Source organism: Macaca nemestrina, chromosome 3, assembly GCF_043159975.1.
Source record: "Macaca nemestrina isolate mMacNem1 chromosome 3, mMacNem.hap1, whole genome shotgun sequence".
Lineage (NCBI taxonomy): Eukaryota > Metazoa > Chordata > Mammalia > Primates > Cercopithecidae > Macaca > Macaca nemestrina.
The window spans coordinates 26,497,432-26,521,700 of record NC_092127.1 but is presented as its reverse complement, the minus strand read 5'-3'; the positions used below and the strand labels follow the sequence as shown (position 1 = coordinate 26,521,700).

Genomic DNA, 24,269 nt, shown 5'->3' with positions numbered 1-24,269 from the left:
TTTCCTTTTCTCTCTCCTCAGGCCTTCCTATTTCGTGAAACAACAACACTGGAATAAAACCAATTACTGGCCATAAAATGACCTCTAAGTGTTCAAGTGAAAGGAAGAGTTGTACGTCTCTCACTTTACAACAAAAGTTAGAAATGATTAAGCTTCCTGAGGACAGCATGTTGAAAGCTGAGGCAAACTAAAAGCTAGGCCTCTTGTGCCAAACAGCCAAATTGTGAATGCGAAGAAAAAGTTCTTAAAAGAAACTAAAAGTACTACTCCAGTGAACACAGGAGTAAGAAAGCAAAACAGCTTTACAGCAGATATGCAATAAGTTTAAGTGGTCTGGATAAAAGATCAAACCAGTTACAACATTCCCTTAAGCCAAAGCCTAATCCAGAGCGGGCCCTAACTCTCTTCAATTCTATGAAGGCTGAGAAAAACTGCAGTTTCTCTCCCAGTGGGAAGCTAGCAGAGGTTGGCTCATGAGGTTTAAGGAAATAAGCCATCTCCATAACATAAAAGTACAAAATGAAGCTGCAAGTTATCCAGAAGATCTAGATAAGGATACACTAAACACCAAACAACAGATTTTTCAGTGTACATAAAATAGCCTTATATTCAAAGAAGATGCCATCTAGGATTTTCATAGCTGCAGAGCGGGAATCAATGCCTGGCTTCTAAACTTCAAAGGACAGGCTATCTTGTTAGGGGTACTGCAGCTGGTAATTTTAAGTTGAAGCCAATGCTCATTTACAATTCCAAAAATCCTAGGGTCCTTAAGAATTTTGCTACATCTACTCTGCCTGTGCTCTACAGATACAAAAACTATGCCTGGATGACAGCACATCTTTTAATATCATGGTTTACTAAAGATTTTCAGTCCACCATTCAGTAAAAGATTTCTTTAGAAATGTTGCTGATCATTAACAATGCACCTGGTCACCCAAGAACTCCAATGGAGATGTACAAGGAGTTGAATTTTTTTAATGCCTGCTAACACATCTATTCCATAGCCCATGGATCAAGGAATAGTTTTGACTTTCAAGTCTTACTATATAAGCATATTTTTTGTAAGGCTATAGCTGTCATAGTGATTCCTCTGATGGATTTGGGCAAAGTAAACTGGAAATCTTCTTGAAAGGATTCACCATTTAAGATGTCATTAACTACACTGATGATTCATGAGAGGGGGTCAAAATATCAATATTAACAGGAGTGTGGGAGAAGTTGATTCCAACCCTCATAAATAATTTTGAGGTGTTTAAGACTTCATGGGAGGAAGTAACTGAAGATGTGGTAGAAATAGGAAGAGAACTAGAATTAGAAGTGGAACCTAAAGACGTGACTGAATTGCTGCAATCTCATGAAAAAACTTGAACAGATGAGGAGTTACTTCTTATGCATGAATAAAAATGAGGTTTCTCAAGTAAAAGCTACTCATGGTGAAGATGCTATGAACACTGTTGAAATGATAACAAAGGACTTAGAATGTTACATAACCTTCTTAGTTGATAAGGCAGTAGCAGAGTTTGAGAGGACTTGATCCCAAATTTCAAAGTTTTACAGAGAATAAAATGCTATCAAGTAGCATCACATGCTACACAGAAATCTTTGGTGAAAGGAAGAGCTAATTAACATAGCAAACTTCACTGCTGTCTATTAGGAGAAACTGCCACCTTTAGCAACCACTACCCTGATCAGTCAGCGGCCAACAACACTTGAGGCCAGACCCTCCACCAGCTAAAAGATTATGACTCACTGCAGGCTCAGAGGGTCATTATTATTTTTTGAGCAGTAAAGTACTCTTAAATTGAGATATGCACATTGGTTTTTTTAGGCACAATGCTATTGTATACTTAATAAACGACAGTAGCGTGTAAACATAACTTTTATATGCATTTGGAAACCAAAAACTTTGTGTGACTTATTTGACCGCAGTGGTCTGGATCTGAGGCCACAGTATCTGTGAGATATACCTGTACCTGAGGTAAAGAAATGGACAGATTTTTACTTTGAGATGGAGTCTTGCTCTGCCACCCAGGCTGCAGTGCAATGGTGTGATCTCGGCTTACTGCAACCTCTGCCTCCCAGGTTCAAACAATTCTCCTGTCTCAGCCTCCCGAGTGCTGGGATTACAGGCACGTGCCACCAAGCCCGGCTGATTTTTGTATTTTTAGTAGAGGCGTGGTTTCACCATGTTGGCCAGGCTGGTCTCGAACTTCTGACCTCAGGTGATCCACCCACCTTGGCCTCCCGAAGTGCTGGGATTACAGGCATGAGCCACTGCACCCAGCCGAAATGGACAGGTTTTTAAATGCCATGATGATCAGAACAGCTTGATGACTAAAAATAACATGTTACTATTCCCATTCTTGTGGAAAAGGATTTGGGTTTTTCTTTTAGTGCTTTTAGATATAATCTCATAAACTCTTAACAATATTCTAACAATCATAAAAAGACTGTGCTATAACCTGTGAAGGTAACTCCTGAAGAGAAGTTGCAAAAATATTTTAAAAAATAATGAAGAAAGTATTCACATGACAAAGTTAATGTGTACCAAGGCAAAGCCTCTCAACTTGTGTACAAAGAATGCTGAAACAGTCCCCTCAGCTCATGAGAAAGAAAAGTGGGGCCTCAGTGCAACCAGAGTGCATGGGCTTGTGTTAAGTGGTTTCCAGATTACTCCAATGTGCCATATCAACACTGTTTCCTAAGTGTGTAAAGGAATGTAAGATTGGGAAACATCTAATTAGTGGAAATTGCTAATCAGAAAACCAGAAGAACTAGGTTCAACTCCTTGTCAACTCACTAGCTGAGTGATCTTAAATTACTTTAACCTCTTTGGGACACTTAGACTCCTCATTTAGTAAATGAAAACTAGAGTATTTCAATGGTCTCTTCTAGTTCTAAAACCCGTAATTTCCCTTAAGTTGACACTTCATAATATAAAGCAGTAGTCATTACTCATTTAATTAAAAACTCTATATTCAGATATTCAATAAATATTTGTTATTTACTGAACCTAGTCTGCATGTGAGGATCTGGAAAACAAATATGGAAGACAAAATCCCTAAATAGATCTTATTGTGAATAATCTTTACATCCCTTTTAGGAGGTTAAATAGTAAAGTCTTCTGAATAGTGCCCAAATAAAGGAAATATTTTGCACAGATAATGGAAGCTTGCCTATGCATAATAAATATTTTTTACTTTAGCTATAATCAGAGCTTCTACCAATATATAAGAATTTTCTCCTCTATACCCTTCAACTGTTTTAAAAAGAAAAATTATGGTCATTTAAATTTACTCACAAATTACATTTGTAATTAAAATTGATTTCCAAAGTATAAATTTATAAAAATAGTTTAAAGACTCTCAAAAGGACTTCAACATCTTATATTCATATTACAGCAAGAAAATCAATGTGCTCCATATATTTTACCCATGATGAAACTTGTCCCATATCCATTACTATATACATAGTTTAATTGGGTGGGGTTGGGAGGGAGAGGCATGAATTCAAAATTTTAATTAAATATTACATAATTTAATGTTCCCCCAAGAATCTGAGCTGACATTTTCATATGAATACAATTTCACAAAGGTTACAAATATATATCAACTTACAATAGAAGGAATCATTTAGTATTTTACAGTTTTTCTAAAAATCTAGCTCCATAATCACTCTTTAAAAAAACAAAAAAATCCTTACCACATAATATGAAAAGTCCACATTTCTCTGGAAATGCATAGTCATCTAATAGTAAGGTCCAAAATGAGAATTACTATCTCCAGAGGAGGGTGGAGGAGCCAGCGGTGGAGGGGGAGGGGGTGGGGGTAGGGAGTATGGTAAGTTAAGTAATGGATGAGCTGCCATGTTTGGTGTAGCCCAACTCATGTTTACAGGTGGGGGTGGTGGTGGGGGTGGAGAGCGGAGTGGAAAATTATGCACATCAAACATTGGAAGAGGAAAGGGGTATTGTGGCATAATGGGATTATCTTGTCTCTGAGAAGGAAATCCTGAAGTCTCCTGAGATACCATATGTTCTGAATTATAGAAATGCTGAGGTGGAGGCCTGCCATGGCAAGATCGAGGGTATCTGCCCCTGGAAAATCCTCGTGTGAATTCTCTGTTACGATATCCTTTTGCATGCTCTGAAGTAGAGTGAGCATTCCAATTCTGATGTACTTCAGCAAAATCTTCACCTTTGAGTGAGGGGAGGGAAAACAAAACAACAAAAGTAAGTTTAATGTATCAAAAAGCACTGTTTGAAATTTCAATTATGAATTTTCTTTATTATCCGGTATATCTTATGGCAGTTAAAAAAGTTTAAAACATAAAATGGTAAATTTTAAATGAATTTGAAAAGACAAAACCTAATGCCAAAGAAAGATAATCGAGCAAGTCAGAAAACACTTAGACGATAACCATTCTACTCCAGCCAAACACCACAGAAGAAAATGTGTCACCATCTCTACACACTCTCAAAGGCTGAGTATGGATCCTAGACTTCTATCCTTGACAGGCAGTAATGAGGTACTCCAACCCTTCCACCGCAGTAGCATCAGGAACAGGCTGAACAGGGTGCCAGTAACAAGCCTCCCCGCAGTGACCATGAACATCACATGGGGAACCTGAACTTCCACCTCCACTGGCAGCAACACAGTGTTCTTCCCTCTTTTACACTGTGACAACGTCAGAGAAGACTGAGTAGAGTTAGGATTTTTGTCCCCATCCAGTGATAATGAGGCCATCCTCCACTGGCGTCAGTGCATGCCATATGGGGAGGAATGACAAAGTACTCCTGTCCCTACCGGGCATAAGAAAATACCTCGTGGGGTGTCAGAACTTCTACCCTCATCCAGCACCCCTTGGCCAAAGGTGTCAACAGAGGCTAAGAGGAATACCTAGACTTCAATCTACCCCATTCTTCTTGCTGCCAGAGAAGCATTTTTAAAAAGACAAAGAAACAATTACAACAAACCCAGCTAAATCAGAAGATTTACATAAGATCCATGGTCTTGTAATATAATACTCAATATCCCAAGTTTCAATAAAAGAAAATTGCTCATCACAAAAAGAACCAGGAAGATTTAAAATTCAATGAAAAAAAAAATTAACCAAGGGTGTCACAAAGATGTTAGAATTATGAAAGGTATTAAAGCAGTCATAAAAATGCTTCAACAAGATATTATGAACATTCTAAAAAATTAAAATTACAAAGTTTTAGCAAAAAAAGGATATAAAATAAAGAATAAATTGAAATTTTAGAACTGAACATTACAATAACCAAAATAAAAAACTCAATGGAACAATATTGAAGGAGAAGAACAAAGGACGGAAACTACCCAACTTCAAGACGTATTATAAAGTTTAAGTAATCACAGCAGTGTGGTACTGGTGAAACAACGGACAAATAAATCAATGGGACAAAACAGAAGGTACAAAAATAGATCCCCATAAACATAATAAACTGATATTTAACAAAGGAGCAAAGGCAATACAACAGAGCAAAAGTAGTGTTTTTAACAAATGGGGCTGGAAAACCTGGACACCCATAGGCAAAAAAATAAATAAATAAATCTAGACAATAATCTTACACCGTTCACAAGAATTAATTCAAAATGGATCACAGACCTCAATGTAAAATGCGGAATTATAAAATTCCTAAAAGATAACATAGAAGAAAATTTAGATGACCTTGGGTTGATACTGACTTTTCTTTAGAGATGGAGTCTCGCTCTGCAGGCCTGGCTGGAGTGCAGTGGCACGATCTCAGCTCACTGCAACCTCCACCGCCCGGGTCCCGGCTCAAGCAATTATCCAGACTCAGCCTCCCAAGTAGGAATGCGCCACCATGCCCAGCTAATTTTTGTATTTTTAGTAGAGACGGGGTTTCACCATGTTGGCCAGGCTGGTCTTGAACTCCTGACCTCCTGATCTGCCCACCTTGGCCTCCCCACGTGCTGGGATTACAGGTATGAGCCACTGTGCTCGGCCAATAATGACTTTTTAGATAATGACTTTTTAGATAGGACATCAAAGGCATGATCCATGAAAGAAATGATCAATATGCTGAATTTCATTAACTTAAAAATTTCTGCTCCATGAAAGATACTGTCAGGAGAATGAAAGAAAAAAAGCTCAGAAGTTCAAGGTTACAGTGAGCTATGATTGTAACACTGCATTCTAGCCTGGGCAACAGAGTAAGAAGATCTCAAAAAACAGACAAAGAAAAAAAAACCCCTCAGCAAGACATTTGTTGATGTAGATAAGATTCTAAAATTTACACTGAAAGGTAAAGGACCTAGAATACCGATTATAATTTTGAAAAAGAAAAATAAAGTAGGAGTTATCACTCTACGCAATTTCAAGACTAACCTCACATTCCATACAAAATTTAATTCAAAATGAATCACAAGTGTACAATTTAAAACAGACTACAAAACTTTTAGGGAAAAAAACAGAAGAAAATCATTAGGATCTAAAGCTAAGCAGGAAGTTATCAGATTCCATAAACAAAACTGATAGTTTTCCTCAAAACTAAAAAACTTTGGTCTTGCAAAAGGCCCTCTTAAAAGAGGGAAAAGACTACAGACTAGACAAATCATGAACAAACCACATATTTGACAGAAAGCGAGCATCTAAAATACACATTTTTAAATTCTCGTAACTAAACAGTAAAAATTCAGAAATACAATTTAAAAGTGGCAAAAGATAATGAACTGACATATCACTGAAGATAGAGACGGTAAATGAGCACATGGAAAGATGTTCAATGCCATTAGCCATTAGGAAAATGCAAATTAAAACCACAATTATATTTGCACTACAAACCTAGCAAAATGGCCAAAATTAAAAAGAGTGATAACACCAAATGCGGGAGAAAATGCAAAGAAATTGTCACTCATCCATTGCTGATAAAAATGTAAAATGGGGGCCGGGCGCGGTGGCTCACGCCTGTAATCCCAGCACTTTGGGAGGCCGAGGCGGGCGGATCACAAGGTCAGGAGATCAAGACCATCCTGGCGAACACGGTGAAACCCCGTCTCTACTAAAAATACAAAAAAATTAGCCGGGCGTGGTGGCGGGCACCTGTAGTCCCAGCTTCTAGGGAGGCTGAGGCAGGAGAATGGCGTGAACCTGGGAGGCAGCGGAGCTTGCAGCGAGCCAAGATCGCGCCACTGCACTCCAGCCTGGGCGACAAAGCGAGACTCTGTCTCAAAAAAAAAAAAAGTAAAATGGTACAGCCATGCTGAAAAACAATATGGCAATTTCTTAGGAAACTAAACATACAATGCAACTATTATACAACCAAGCTATTGTACTCTTGGGCATTTCTTCCAGAAAAATAAAAATCTGTTTTCACAAAAAAACTGTACATAAATATTTATAGCTGCTTTATTCCTAATAACCCCAAAATGGAAACAACCTAGATGTCCTTCAGTGGATGAATGGTTAGGTAATCTGGTAAATTCATGCCATGAAATGTTACTCTGTAATGAAGAGGAACAAACTATTATTGATACATGCAGTAATGTGGGTGGATGCACAGATTTTTTTTTTTTATTATTATACTTTAAGTTCTAGGGTACACATGCACAACGTGCAGGTTTGTTACATATGTATACATGTGCCATGTTGGTGTGCTGCACCCATTAACTCCTCATTTACATTAGGTATATCTCCTAATGCTATCCCTCCCCTGGTCCCCTCCCCACAATAGGCCCCGGTGTGTGATGTTCCCCTTCCTGTGTCCAAGTGATCTCATTGTTCCATTCCCACTCATTGTTCTCACTATGAGTGAGAACATGCGGTGTTCGGTTTTCTGTTCTTGTGATAGTTTGCTGAGAATGATGGTTTCCAGCAGACGCACAGATATTATGCTCAGTGGCAAAAGCCTTTCCCTAAGCATACTATATTGTATAACTTCACTTATATAATTTTCTGGATATGACAAAATATATGAAAATGGAGAATGGATTAATGGTTGCCATGAGTAAAGGAGGAGCTGAGTGGTAAGGACGTGGCTGTGACTATAAAAAGGCAACTGGGTAGCTCTCTGGTGATGGAAATGTTGTATAGCTTCATTGTATCCTGTCGATACCCTGGCTGGGATAGTGTTCCATATATAGTTATGCAAGATGTTGCAACTGGGGGAAATTGAATAAAGGGCATACAACAACACCTCTCCTATTATTTTTACAACTGTATGTGAATCTACGGTTATCTCAGAAAGTTTAACTTTTTAAAAAAGGTAAAGGGAATGCATGTTTATAAATAAGATACTGTGATTTAGGGGTTCATCAAGTACTTGATCATGGAAGCAAACAGGTATCTTAAGAAAAAAGTGCTGACAAGCACAAGTAACAAAGTTTAGTCTGTCTGTTACCTCAGGAAGCCATTTTTACTGCTTAAGTTCATAAAACTACCACACCTCCTGCTATGTAAGGGCTCTAAATGTTAGCAGGATGCTAGGAGGTAAACAGAGAAAACCTAGATGTTTCCCTTGGTTTTATTATTGATAAACTTATATAGATGCAAATGAAGATAAAAAAACGACTATATATATCGTATTCACTCACCTGGCTCATTAAATTCAGATTTGAGTTTTTTCCGGCCTTGAATCTGAGATTTTTTCCTCTGTTTGGCTTCTTTTTCTTTTTCATCATCACTGAAATCTAAGGCCTTGCAGAGAAAAGTATATAATAAGTTTATGTTACATGGATTTGCCAATTCAATAGTACATACTTGGAGGTGAAGAAAACAAGCCTATTACTAATCATTGACTAAAAAAAGTTGCCTTTTTGATACTTAATATTTTCTATATCTGAATTAGACATGGTAGAAAAATATTTTTTGATAAATGCTTAATGACTCTTTAATTAACACAGGTCAGTAATCAACCTTCAGATATGAGTCTGACTTCCAGTTTAGACTTAAGATTCATCATAGTATCAGATGCAAAAGAGTGCCAAAGGTAAGAGTATCAAGGACTAAGTAAATTATATACATTATCAGAGCCAATAAAAAATGGAAGACAATGTTCCATAATTCATTCATTCAAAATACACATCCAAGCACTGTTCTAAACATTTCACAGGTTCATTCTTTACAGGTTTACCATCTTATTTTTTAAATATAATTTTAAGTATATAGCAAGAACTATAAATAAATGAGGGAAAATAAGGGTACACAAATCATGAGGAAGCTATTTAGATAGGACCATAGGCAAAGGCTTTTTTTTTTTTTTTTTTTTTTTTGGCGCAGTGGCACGATCTCAGCTCACTGCAACCTCTGACTCCCAAGTTCAAGCGATTCTCCTGCCTCAGTCTCCTGAGTAGCTGGGGTTACAGACGCACGCCAACCTGACCAACATGGCAAAGGCTTTTATAAGCAGATACATGAATGATCCAACTCCTAAGAGGAAATTATTTAAAAATTAAAGGTGGTAAAACTCATATGCAACTAAGAATTAGGATTCATTCTTATAATCTACCAAGGAAACCAAGATTTATGAGCTATTTATCTTATGACTGCCATGGTATCTACATTCCTACGTTCAGGCATTTTATTATTCTATTATTAACACCAGAAAACTTTTATTATGTTTCATACAAAAAATATATGAAAGCAGGCCCACTATGTATGGATGGATACACATTTAAAAAGAAGAAATAAAATGTATATGAAAGTCTTTGTATGTAATTTTCAGTATGGCTTCACTGGAATACATTCTAGATCAAATCCTCCATCAACAGGAATCCATACACTTCAGATTCTGAAATCTAATTTGAAAACATGAAATAATTGTATGCCTTCTAATGCACTATTTCTCATTACTGATCTTAAAGGGATAAGATTTTAAAACTCAGGTTAAATCTGGTATCTGACAGACACTAGAAACTATGGAGATCAGATAGAAGACTCCTTTTTCTGAGAAAACAGATTAAATGTACAATGAACGAGTGCTACGACTTAATGCTATGTTATTATAGTGCTGGAAAAAGAGAAAAAAGGAAAAGGAAGACTTCTTGATATGGATAACCCAATAGAAACACCTGAATGAGTCAGCTATGAAAATAAAGAGAATTTTCAGGGAATGGAAACAACACACACAGAGGCATGAGAGAACATAGTATATACAAAAAAGAAAAATGGTTCTGAAAGGTAAAGTGAAAGCTGCTGCTTCTTACACAGCAAAACCAGAAAAGATAAAATTGGAGACACTAATAAGGAACCTTATTGTGCCATTTTAAATAATTGAACATCATCTTAAGAGCAGGAGGGAGGAACTAAGGATTTTAATTGGGAATAGTTTATTTCACAGAGATTACTTTGGTAGTATTTTGCTATCACTCCTAAAATCAGAGAAAAATTCACGTCTCTTATATGCAAATTAATTCATATTTCCATTCATTAAATACATTTATTCAACCATAAAGTATATGGTGGCATATTAAAAATGGCTATGAAGATGAATATGATACAACCCTAGGTAATTTTTAGTTTATTTACACAGTCCAACATTTCATAACACATAATTTCTCTTATTTTCCTTTATGCAAGCTTTCTATTTTCACATCACATGATGTTTCTCTTTTCTCTTTTTAAGTTTAAACTTCACGAATTTATAATTTTAATCTATGATCAACACCAGGCAATAATTCTATACTACAAAGTTTCATCAACAAATATTACATAATTAAATCCCAACATACTTAATGATCCAGTTCTAGCTACTTGGAAAAAATGAACACCATGAACTAGGTGAGATGTAATTTGGCAATTAACCTAGTCAAACCAATTTTACGAATAACTCACATTGCTGTAATTGGTAACTTCAATGGTTAGGTCAGAAACAACAGGGATTCATTAGAATATCTGGATTCTGGTCGGGTGCGGTGGCTCATGCCTATAATCTCAGCACTTTGGGAGGCAGAGTGGGGTGGATTACTGGAGGTCAGGAGTTCAAGACTAGCCTGGACCAACATTGTGAAACCCCGTCTCTAATAAAAATACAAAATTAGCTGGGCGTGGTGGCATGTGCCTGTAATCCCAGCTACTCGGGAGGCTGAGGCAGGAGAATCGCTTAAACCCGGAGGCAGAGGTTACAGTGAGCCGAGATTGTGCCACTGCACTCCAGCCTGGGCAAAAAGAGCAAAACTCCATCCCATACCCAAAAAAAGAAAAAAAGAAAATCTGGATTTTACAAGAAATATGTTTTGAGATATTTATGAATCTCTAAACATTTTAAAACATGTAATTCCAGTAATAAGATGCTCTAGATGCTCTAAACTTAATTCAGAACATTAAGTGAATATTCAGAGCCTTAATTGAAATCACATAAATACACAGACTTAGAAAACATAATTCCATTTTAATTCAGATACTGAGCAAGGATCATTCACTGGTTAAGTGATTAATACCTGTACAAAACCCTCTAAGTGGGTATAAACCTGATTCATACCTCAGTAAAATTAGAAACTAATACAGATCATGATTTAGCATTGCTTTAAACATCTAAAATGACCAAGGTTAAATCTGTAAATATCAAAAATCTGTAATACTGGCTGGGCAAGGTGGCTCATTCCTGTAATCCCAGCACTCTGGGGGGCTGAGGCAGGAAGATCGCTTGAGGGCAGGAGGATCACTTGAGGCCAAGAGCTTGAGACCAGCCTGGGCAACATAGTGAGACCCCCATGTCTATATTCGTTTAAAAAAAAACAAACTGTAATACTGAGAAAACTTCTTAAGAACTGCCAAGAAAGTTTTAAAAACTCTCCTGTATGATTTTTACTTATAAAAATATTTATATACATTTTTATTTTATACTATATAAATACATGCTATTTTTAAGAAATGAATATATTCATTGTTGTAATTCAAAAAAAAAAAAAACCCTCAAGATAATCTGCTTAAACACTTTCATAGAATGTTAACCAAGTAATCCTATTAAATCATTAACTCATTTATATATTATTCCTAAATTTACTACACATTTCTAGGAAGACTAGATTATCAAGTCACCTTGGGGCATAAAACTATTGTTTTACTGATGTAGATACAAAAAGAAAATCAAGGTCCCTTTTTAGAAAGGTAGTTATATCGTTAAAAAGTAGAGAGTTAGGTAGCTTCCAATCATCTGGTGCTTCCAATGATTTTGTACTTCCAAAAGAAGGGCAGCTTACTACTACTAAAAGCACCACGTCTTCATGTCCCATACGGTGGGTGTATTTACTAAACTGAATTAAATTTTTTTTTTTTTTTTTTTTTTTTTTTTTTGAGACGGAGTCTAGCTCTGTTGCCCAGGCTGGAGTGCAATGGCCCGATCTCAGCTCACTGCAAGCCCCGCCTCCCGGGTTCACGCCATTCTCCTGCCTCAGCCTCCCGAGTAGCTGGGAGTACAGGCGCCCGCCACCTCGCCCGGCTAATTTTTTTTTGTATTTTAGTAGAGACGGGGTTTCACCGTGTTAGCCAGGATGGTCTCGATCTCCTGAACTCGTGATCCGCCCGTCTCGGCCTCCCAAAGTGCTGGGATTACAGGCTTGAGCCACCGCGCCCGGCCTGAATTAAATTTTTTAAAACTAACGACAGCCTGCCTTTATCACACATCAACAAAGTTAACAAAAATAGCAAATTACATTGTAAATAAGGTGATAATTATTAAAATACAACTAAATGTAACTGAAAAAAGTTTTTTTCCTAAATGACCAATCAAAACCTTTCATTGAAAGGTATAAAATAGTCATTTAGGAGGGTGAGAGAATACATGGGCTAGAACAGGAGAATGCAGTATGGCTGCTAGCCAGTACCAATGACTTCCCTAACAGCAAGGATGATAAAATTTCTAAGACTAAGTCCTGCCCTACTTTATAAAATGTTGCATAAAAAAACTTATACTTACCTCTGGTGGTGGTTCCTGATCATTCTTCCACGATGCATCTGATCCCTTATCCCTGGGTGGGGTGGGGATGGGAGTCAAAAAAGTATTTATCACAATTCTGTTAAGTGCTTATAACTTAAAAGTACCAAAAATAATAAAGGACATGAGTTTAACCTTTAATTTTGCAATACACTTATGTGTCTTTTACCTTATTTCAAAAGATGTGGGAAGTTCCTAAGAAAAACACAAAAGTTGGGCAAATATAAATATTAGGATTAGGGAATTGGAATGAGAAGCCAAGGCTATGGTGTGCAGTGGAAAGCAGATGGACAGCGCTTTTGATTTTTGTTTTCATGATATTTGCAGTTTTCACAAAACTGAGTTTTAAAAAAACCCTTATTTCATGCCAACCGTAGATTGGAAGTTGTTCCACGTGTGAACTACACAAAACTGACTGAGCCATTCCCTTTTCAAAGATTTTACAGGTTTAATGGCAGAGATATCAATATGAATTATTTTCTCCTCAGTTTACCTGAGGAACGTCAGTAATCCTCTATGAGTAACCAAGGCTTATTCCAACACTGATTCTCAAAGCAGAGAGGGTCAAATGAAGGCTAACTATGAATAGTTTGAGGAAGAGGAAGAGGAGCTGCTTTAAAGATTCTGAAGGACAATATAACAACTGGCATGTGTGAAATGTGTAATTGCAGCTGAAAATCAACAACTTTTGGTGGAGAGTTTTATACTTTACAACCAACAGAAGTACAGAAATCTATTATGAGCAGTATAATTTGTGAAAGCTCATTTTTAATCTTTTTAATTTTGTTAATTTCATAGTTTCAAGTACTATTTTGTTATTCCATTATGTTAAAATATCACAAAGTAAAATACTACAAAGTATTAGGACTAGATGTCCTTATTGTTTTAAACTAGATCTCAAAAATAAGATTCCCAGGAATTAAGGCCATTAAAATCAATGTACAGATGTCAGTTTGCTGGCACAACATGAAAGTTGTTAAGTTTGCTTTAAATTTTTGATTCAGAACTTTGACATTATATATGAGTATCAATGACTTTTCCATCACTTAAAAGAAAAAAAGCATTTCCTCAATTGTCATTTCACACATGCGCATTAAATATAGCTCTAGTATTCCTTTCTGCATACGTGACATCTCATGATCTGGACTGCTGTTAGCCTGGAATCACAGGCATAAATGGGAAAAATTCCCCAACTACTGCATCTATTACAAAAAATCAAAATCTACTAATGGAAAGATCAAGCAACATTTCAAAAAGCACTTTTAACAAGACAGTAAGTACATGAGAAACTAAGATCAAAATAACCTCATCAGAGAACAGTAAGCTTGAAAGGAGCTGAACTTCTCTACCTCAAAGACAAAGTCCTCCACCGAGTTCCCATGACAGACGCCAAAATGCAGTCTAGAATACAACAGTTTTCCTAGGGGAGGGAGGTTTCTGAAATATAGGTCTAATTTCCCACTTCATTGATTTACTACTACTTCTTAATAGAAGAACTGCAAATCAAAACCAAAGACTGAATCTATTATTTAAAATCTATTTAAAAACCATCTTCAGAAAACCTCTTCAAGTTTATCTGTTTTAAGCTAAAATACTCTATTTGTTAAAAAGCTGCATATGTGGCATATCCACAGCAGTATCTTTATATTCAAAACAGGATGAAATGCTAAATATTTAAAGCATTTTAGAATATATTAATATCTTGAAGGCTTTGTGTCTATTTAATTCATCTTTCTTGTCAGCGTTATTTAGGAAAATAACCTTATGCAATCTGAAGAATAACTTAGGCAAAATATTCCTCCAGATTTTTATGTAGATTCTTAAACATGAGTTAAATCAATTATCAGGACTAAAATTTTCATCTCTGAAATAAATGAAATTTGGTGACTTGAGACTTTATTTAATATGTAAGTGGCATAAGTAATCTTCTTATGCCATGCAACTGGGGCTGGTACCTTTGACATAATATCGAAGTTACTCAGTGACCAAAGCTCCTTTGTTTTCCTGCAAAAACAGCATCTATAAAAATCTATCGCCTAGGTTTTAAGTTTCCAATAAAAGAAGAGCTAGAACTAAAAGGAACTTCTTTGTCAAACTGAGTGCAAAGTCTTTCTGGATTTAACCTTCCCCCAATCTTTGGCAGTCTTTTCTTCCACTCCCAATCTGAAAATATTTTTTGTGGCTCATATTCATTACATCATTCGAAAGCATTCAAGTTATTTTTATTAAAAAAAATCTATTCTACTTAAATTCATATGCTATCTGATGATATAAAAAATTAAATAACATAATTATAACAAGTTCAACTGATACAAACAGCTTTACGACTAACAGCTGGCAACAGCTAACATTTGAAAAATATTCAACCAATGGGAGCAAAAATATAAAAATTTGCTGGTCACATGCCACAGAAATCACTTAGCATTATTTGTAAAGAAAATGGAGAGCACTGGTTTGTTGGTTAGGTCAACTCCATACACCATGGCTTTCTACACAATTCTTCAGGGACACGTGTTAGTTGTCTCTCTACAAACTTACAATTTATAAGCAAAATAAAGAGATATACTCATTTTTTTTCTCTTGAAAATTAAGTTTTATTGAAGAGCAAGGTCTCTAAATAGAATCCCAAAAGAATTTTACTTAACTGAAAAAAAAGTTATTAAGAAATGATAGTAATATTAGTACTAATACTAAAATAGCAAGTACATTAAAGAAAGTATATAATGGAAAAAACACTGAACTAGAATCAGATAGTGTACAAGGCTCAAATGTGCTCGTAATGGCTGATTATTTCATTTTTTGCAAAAGATATGAGTTCTACGTACAAAATCTGAAAATAAATTGTAGGCTTCAAAGATATTGTTAGGAAGATAAATGAACTCTTTGCAAGGGAGACACAATATAACTATAAGAAACTAAATCACTGAGAATTATTCTTGAAATATAAGTTACGTAAGTGAAGAACAACATGGCAGTAAAGTACTTACTGTTTAAGTTTTTCTGTGAATATATATTGGGTGAAATCTTTCATTGATGGAGCAAAATACATAGTCTCCTTTATTTTAATACCTTTACTCTCAATGTGATCTGAAGAATTAAACCGTAACACATAAAATGGATGTGCAACAGGTCCAAATATCTCAAATATCTGTAATAGAAACACAAAGTCCTCTTTTAACATGTAAAATAACTATTTGAAAAGTTAGCAGTGTTTTCTTTTAAAAATCCCACTGATAATTGCTAGAACAAGGTAATTTTGTCAATGTTAGGGCAATAAAATAATTTTTATTTATATTTATGTCATTTTTACATACTCAGTCTTCATGTATTGATTAAAATGCACTCGCTCATTCCAGATTTCCCTTCTATGAATGTAAAAACAACAGTAACAAGTTTGTTCCTCACCAAATTCAAATCATTTTGGTGGTACCAACTAGATGCAAATCATGATTTTTTAAAATTATTGTTCATTTAAGTTGTAAGGTACAAAGAAAAGGATTGTAACTGGTAACTTTTGAGAAATAACATGTATACATTTGGAATCATCAGATGGGAAATATAAAAGCAAGCTTCTAACTTCAATAGGTGTTAAATCGCTTTTGCTGTTTCCATAGTGTCAGGAATTTTGTAAAATTAAAGACTTTTTCTAATTTAACAAATAATAAAGTGGAAGTTATTTATGTTTAAAAAACACAAAGATGGTGCAGCCTTTAACATTTAACTAAAAGAACTGCTTTTAGCAGAACCACATATTTTACTTCCGAAAACGTTTTAAGAATAATGAAAGGAAACCTCTTGGTTTCAAACTGTATTTTCTTCTCAAAATACGTGAATTAAAAAATATATTTTCTGGCTGGGTGTGGTGTGGCTCACTCCTGTAATCCCAGCACTTCAGGAGGCGAGGCGGGTGGATCACCTGAGGTCAGGGATTCAAGACCAGCCTGGCCAACATAGTGAAACCCCATCTCTACTAAAATTACAAAAATTAGCCGGGTATGCTGGCAGGCACCTGTAATCCCAGCTACTCAGGGGGCTGATGGAAGAGAATCGCTTCAACCCAGGAGGCAGAGGCTGCAGTGAACCGCGATTGTGCCATCGCACTACAGCCTAGTGGACAAGAGCGAGATAATATATGTATATTATAGAGATAAGACCATGACCAATGCCAGTACAGATTTTTCCAGTCTTTTTTCTAATATGTTATTTTTTCTTTACGACCACACTGTAGTTTTGTATACTGTCCCTTTTTAAAAACCTAAAGTTGTTCCATGTTATATTCTTTGTAAGTATAATTTTAGCAATTATAAAACACCTCTTTACAGAATCAGAACAACTTATTTAACTTCTTTTTTTTTTTTTTTTTTTTGAGACGGAGTCTTGCTCTGCCGCCCAGGCTGGAGTGCAGTGGCCAGATCTCGGCTCACTGCAAGCTCTGCCTCCCGGGTTCACGCCATTCTCCTGCCTCAGCCTCCTGAGTAGCTGGGACTACAGGCGCCCGCCACCTCGCCCGGCTAGTTTTTTGTATTTTTTAGTAGAGACGGGGTTTCACCGTGTCAGCCAGGATGGTCTCGATCTCCTGACCTCGTGATCCGCCCGTCTCGGCCTCCCAAAGTGCTGGGATTACAGGCTTGAGCCACCGCGCCCGGCCTAACTTCTTTCTTTTTGTAGGACATTTAGGCAGCTTACAATTTGTTCAACATAATACATGATGCCATGATAAAAATCTTATATATAAATCTCTATACTTCAGATTTCCTAAAAATTGATTTGTAAGGAGGGGAAGTATTGAAGCTGAAAGTACGATAATTAACACTAAGGCATAAAAGTTTTAATGGAAATTACTAAATAGCTTTCTAAATAGCTTGGACCAATTTATACCAACTGCCTTGAACATAGTCGTTTTATCACATCCTCAGTTCTTAATTTTTGACAGCAAATGCTCTGCACATTTTATGATCTTTACTACAGCACTGAATCTTTTATTCGTTTTCACTAAGGCGTAAAACAGCTCACCTATCAGGGCACCACCATTCTGAAGATACGTGTACTCTAAAAAGAAGTAGTGACATTAAAAACTATTAAAATGCCAATGTATTATGAAATAACACTAACAGCATCACAAATTTAAAGCTTTAAAAAAGTGTAAAAGCAAAAAACTTTAAGAAAATAGCAAGACATTTGCTTTGAAAAGGTTTAGATAAATCCAGTAGACCTCATCCAGTAAGAACTGTGAAGGACGGAAGAGGTGTACTCAGCACCACTCTTACTGGCCTATCTGACATCTATTATTGTAGTCTTATTTTCACTTAAAATTGTTTTAAAAACAATTCACAAGTTTAATTCCCTCAAATACAGGCAAACCCAATTCTTCGTTTGGGCAGAGATTAAATGTCCCATCAACCAGGAAAAAACACTTCCTATAATAATGAATGTGAAGGCCATATTTAGAAAATTGTGAAACAAAATGAAATTTATTTATAATCTACTTCCTTTGTCTTATTTTATTTATTCCCTATTGACCAATCCACCAATCTCCATCAACAATTATAAATAAAACATGAAATTCACACATTCTAAAAAAAACAAAAAACAAAAAACAAAAAAACCTTTTAAGTTTCCTGTGTATTCATTAATATAAGGTAAAATAATCAGTATGCAACCTGGTACATAGACTGTTTCCCAGGTATTTGTTTCCTAGATAGCATGAATCCATTTCCTAATAGTGAAAAATGATTTCAATGGAAAAATTCCTTGCAAACTTCAGGTCTATGCAGTATGGTTTGAACTAAAATATAAGTGACATTCAAAATTCTTGGACAAAATCAAAGCATAATATTTTAGTTGACTGTTCCTAGGTTCTGAAGTGTTTATGAGCCACAACTATAATGAAATCATTATAAAGTTTTAGGTGAAACAACATTACAGGCAGTAGATAACAGGAAGCCATACAATAGACAGTATGTGACATGAACCAATACTAATAGGTATGTTACAGGAAAACTTGACCAAGTTCACATAAGCAATTTAGCTAATCCAGAGTAGAAAACAGGAATTTAATAGTATTTTAAATCACCATTAGCCTCTGAGTGTAGAGTTTAGATTGACTAATACCTAAGAGCTAAACTGTAAAGAGTAACTTAAGACACAGCAAAGCTCAGGCCAGCCCACTTCTCCTCATACAGCTCCATATGAGGCACCCATATTCCTTCTCGGTCATTCCACCCAACTTAGGGGATTTTGTAACTTCCATACTACCTGATTCAAGATAAAAGCAAAGGAAGTAAAAGATTGTAAGGAGAGTATAAGAAATTGAATTTGGAAAAGTAGCAGCTGAGACCTCTACTATGAGGTGGGCAGGCAGCTTTCTTTGTATCTTTAAAAATGGTATATATTCTGTAGGTGTTCCTATAAAAATTTAATCCAACTGATGCTTTATACTTGCCCTGTCATTGAGAAGTGGTTTCTTAGGTATCCTTTCACATGGCTCTAGCTGATAATACTCACCATTTTTTACTCAAAGGCATCATATTTTTGCTACAAGATCTCCAAGGATTCCTATCACACATAGAGGTTAATACACACCATAACAACAACGTGGTACAGCTATAATGTACGGTCTGCTGGGAAAAGTAACTGACAAGCAGAGAAGATATAGAGTGCATGCAGCTCCCCAAATTCCATCCCAGCATAGGATGGGCTTAAATGTTCTGTGTGCACCATGGCAAAAGTTTCAGTGGCGTAGAAGGCCTGTTTGAGCCAGCAGGCTGGACGTGCACAGACAATACTGCAAAAGGGAGAATGAGCTGTACTCTCCTCCCCTTCTCCACACACACACCATGTCACAAACTTATAAGTTATCTAGAGGGGGCTAGGTAACTCCCAGTTTTTCTATTATCTAGGAGGGGACTAGGTAAATTCCAGTTTCTCTAAGTAACAGTAACTACATCAAGGAATCTCCAGGACTAGGAACAATGCTGGCAGACTGTGCCTGTGAAAGGCCAAGATTTGCATGCTGCCACCTGGGAACAGCCTTTAAAGAATGTCTCTCCAGGTAAGCCAGCTTTGGGCTAAACTGCCAAAGGAGAAAGGAAATGAGGAAATGAACCTTTACAACTATTCAACATTGTCTTTTATCAATCACTTTGTGCTTTTTTCAATTCCCATTAACAAAAATGAAGAAAATACAGATAAATGGAGTATTCTAATCCATTAGGTAAACTGATCATTTCAATCACTGTGTGTATTACTGTATCACAAGTTACCTTGAAATATATCATGAGAACTGAGGGGGTGGGGAACAACACTCCATCAATATAAAAGAGTCCTCTAGAAAATCATCATATCCTAGCAAACAAGACAGTAATATAATCTTTTAAAAAGGAATCAGTAAAAATTTCCTACCCACTGATATATGAGAAGGAAACAGATTTCACTAGTTATCAAGAGACCTAGCAGTTATTAGGATTAAAGGGCAAAGGTAAGAATAAAAATCTGAGACTGTCCTCCCTTAATCAGTGGGGAAGGTAAAGGGAGGTGGAAGGGAAATGAACCTGGGTTGTAATCTCATCCATTTCAGCTTTGTGACTTTTTAGCAAGGTTTCTCAAGTTTTAAAATAAAGGTAATTCTACTTCCTTGCAGGGTTTTAGTGAACTTAAAATGATAACATAAATATCACTGTAGCTGATTACTATTGTGTTACTGAAGAGGGAAAAGATGTTCAATGGCTTGCTACTGAAGGTAAAACTAATTTAGTATTTAGATAAGACACGCTAACAATCTAAAAGGTACTCAGTTTCATATTGTGCTTCTTGGTTTGTTTAACAAATACTTTCTAATCTCTACTTCCACTACTATTTTGGGGAATCAGTATTTTTCAAAGACTTGTCACAAAGTCTTTCAAAAGCATTTATAAGGCATTCTATGTAAAATTAGAAACAGATTTAATTTTTGTCAACAGGCTTATGCCATATAACTAAAGTTAGAGGTACAAATGTTATATTTTAACTGACTCCTTTCAAAGTTAAATAACAGCTGAATATTAATATTATTAGTCACATTTACATGTCTAGAAATTCAAATGTAGTGGAAAATACAAAAAAATGCCGTTTAGAGGTTTTAATTTAGCAAAGTGTTGAGTATTTTCAGATTAAAATTGTCTTAAGTTAGGTACTAAGAAAAAAAGACAACTGTCATTAAAATCACAAATAGCTCCTTTCTTGTTTGTATTCAACTCAATACACATTTACTTGGCAAAAATAATTTCCAAAGAACTGTACTAGGTACAATGGGGGATATCAAGGTGAATAAAACTGTCCCTATTGCCAGGAAATAAATACTTACTTAGTATTTATATTCTTGATTTTAGAAAGTTATTATGTCTTCTGCCGACCAGTCAGAATTGCCTACTTGCTGGGTACAGTGCACAGTTTTCTATATTAAGGTGGACATGCAGGGTTGTTACATTAGAAAGATGTTAAAAGGGACCAAATCTTATAGTAATTACTCGAGTGCACATATTTGTAATTCCCCAGGATGTAAGATACAGTGACAATTCACTGCTGTCAGTGAAATATTTTTCTATTTGGAAAAGATTCCACACTGAGCTTCCACCTGAGGAAGTCAAAGTCTGAAAAGGCTGAGAGCCACTATTCAAAGGAGCTCACAAGACAAAAATGCTTAAGAGCTACTATACTATGGAAAGTCTTCTTCACTCAGCTGGGTATATGGAGGGTAGGAAACGATGTGCTATACATTACGTAGACTCACTGCCTAGCAAGTTATCTGACAAACACTAGGAAAGAATTCTATACATGTGTATTTAATAACTCATGCGGCAAAGAGTAATAATCAGTAGTAAACCAATTTACAGACAGATACGAAGTACTGAAGGAAATCAAGAATGTACTGAAACTAGAGAGCTCTAGATTGTCCATCAATTAAAATAAATAAACTCTTCTGAGAACTGATGGGGAAAGTCAGAAAAAAACAATAAATAAATAGAATAATTTGTAAGACTTGAAATGTTTTACAAACCTTTCCTGCTGCTTGTCGATCACTTTTAAAAATTACAGTCTCCTCATTAACTGGAGGTAGGTTAGTCATAGATTCAATTATTACTGAAAAATAAAATAGATTACTTCAAGATTTACTTAGAATGTAGAATTTTAATAAAAATCTTAGCTTTAATTCCAATATAATTTAAAATAAAATTGAAGGTGGGATTATTACCTCATTAACCATTTCTCTTCAGTAAACAAATTATTACCAAATATCACTGGGAAATGTTTTATACCTATTTTTAATATAAAAAGCTACAACTCTAAGGGAAAAAAATTAAAATGCAAATCCTACAGAAAATCTGAATCATCCATTAAAGAGTCAACAAATTCAAGCTATGCACATATTCTCAAGTAATTTTTACCAAAAATAGTGTAATCACATTTAGTTGTAAAACTGTTTTAAAAGAAATTAGTCTTCTTTCTTACTCTTAAAAATTCTTTTCTACGAAGCACTGTTTAGTTAATGGTATACGAAAATGTTAAATAAAAGGCTTCACAAAAGCATCTTCCTATGAAAAGAAGAAGTAAAAGTGCTAGAGCTCACAGTAATTTTTATCATTACACAAAAATTCCCTTCTCAAAAAGCAAAAGCATAATCTCCAAATCTCCAGTTCTTTTAAATGACACAAGTGTTAAAGAACTGATCTACCATAACAAAGAGAAAACACACACACACACACACACACACACACACACACACACACACACTCTCTCTCAATAAATTTTTAGAAAATCAGAGCCACAAGTAAGAACACCTTGTTATATTACATAGATAATACCATGTCCACTAAGGGAATAATCAGTCGTAAACCAATTTACAGACAGATATGAAGAACTGAAGGTACTTTGGGAGACTGATGAGGAAGGATGGCTTGAGCCCAGAGTTTGAGACCAGCCTGGGCAACACAGCAAGACCTCATCTCTATTAAAAAAACAGTTAGTACTTCCGAATTCCAAATATACACATAAGCAACAGATCAAGGGGCAACATGTTTTGAGTTAAATCTGCAACAGTAGTATGTACTGATTTTGACCCACTTACTCTTTATTCCCATTAGGTTGATAATTTTTTTAGTCTATGTTAGTCAAAATAGTATTGTTAAAAATGCAAAAATGACATGCATTATTCCATGTATGTCATAGAGTTTACATTTTTTTTTGAGAATCAACATTATGACCTAAAATTTTTCTGTATACATCAAGTCTAATAAATGTTTAAATCATACTAATCAAGAAATTAGTAGCTTGTTTATCTATACATATTATTAAATACCATAAGATAACTCTAAAACTAGTAAATGTAATGATTCCAGAATCATGGAATTTTAATTATTATTTTTGAAAAGAAGGTTCATTTTAATCTACATTTTTATTAATAAACTAAAAAAGTACAAAATCATGTATTAATTTTTTAAAATATCAATATAGACACTGTTAGAAAAAAGTCAAAAGAAAAAGTCCGATTTCTATCACTGACTCACTATACAACTGGTCCTAAGAGCAACTGACTTGAATTTTTCTGTTTCCTTAGGTCCTATGGAGGCTGGTGGGCAATTTAGGTCCTCTTCACAGTTCTAAAATCCTATTACTTTGTCAGTACTGAGTTCTACTCTCCGGCATATCCTACTATGAGTTAACAGTACCTGCATTAACAAGAATCTGTTCTCTTATAACTCAGCAGCTTCATATTTCATGCCAATAACAGTATTAAATCACAAAACTTTCTCATGTGTTTTTAAGACAAAATCAAAGGTGCTCCCCCAGAGATATCCACACTCTACTACCCGAATCTGTAAATACATTACATTTTTTTTTTTTTTTTTTGAGACGGAGTCTGGCTCTGTCGCACAGGCTGGAGTGCAGTGGCTGGATCTCAGCTCACTGCAAGCTCCGCCTCCCGGGTTTGCGCCATTCCCCTGCCTCAGCCTCCCGAGTAGCTGGGACTACAGGCACCCGCCACCTCGCCCGGCTAGTTTTTTTTTTTGTATTTTTTAGTAGAGACGGGGTTTCACTGTGTTAGCCAGGATGGTCTCGATCTCCTGACCTCGTGTTCCGCCCGTCTCGGCCTCCCAAAGTGCTGGGATTACAGGCTTGAGCCACCGCGCCCGGCCAATACATTACATTTTTAAGAACCTTTGCAGATGTGATTAAAGTTAAGGACCATGAGATAGGGGAGATTATCCTGGATTATGCAGGTAAACTCAATCTAAAAAGTCTTTAAAAGCAGAGAACCTGTCCACGTATGGTTAGAGGGAGGTGAGATAATGGAAGAAGGCTCAGAGACAGATGTTAC

At 35.8% G+C, this 24,269-nt stretch overlaps 1 protein-coding gene across 2 annotated transcripts in view; it reads right to left on the bottom strand.

Annotated features, from left to right (window-relative positions):
- Nucleotides 1–175: 175 nt before the first annotated feature.
- The window catches only part of LOC105488653 (nuclear assembly factor 1 ribonucleoprotein), a 40,845-nt gene continuing 16,751 nt past the window's right edge, over nt 176–24,269 (bottom strand). The window contains exons 4-8 of one of the 2 annotated variants that reach the window (XM_011752916.3): nt 21,951–22,033; nt 15,904–16,064; nt 12,899–12,950; nt 8,577–8,679; nt 176–1,973 (exon numbers count right to left, since the gene is read on the bottom strand). In XM_011752916.3, the coding sequence (XP_011751218.2) occupies nt 1,837–1,973; nt 8,577–8,679; nt 12,899–12,950; nt 15,904–16,064; nt 21,951–22,033 (536 nt within the window). In that variant the 3' untranslated portion in view covers nt 176–1,836. Of the gene's footprint in view, nt 1,974–3,515; nt 4,197–8,576; nt 8,680–12,898; nt 12,951–15,903; nt 16,065–21,950; nt 22,034–24,269 lie in introns of those variants that run through there. The other variant, XM_011752915.3, reaches the window with a different exon arrangement.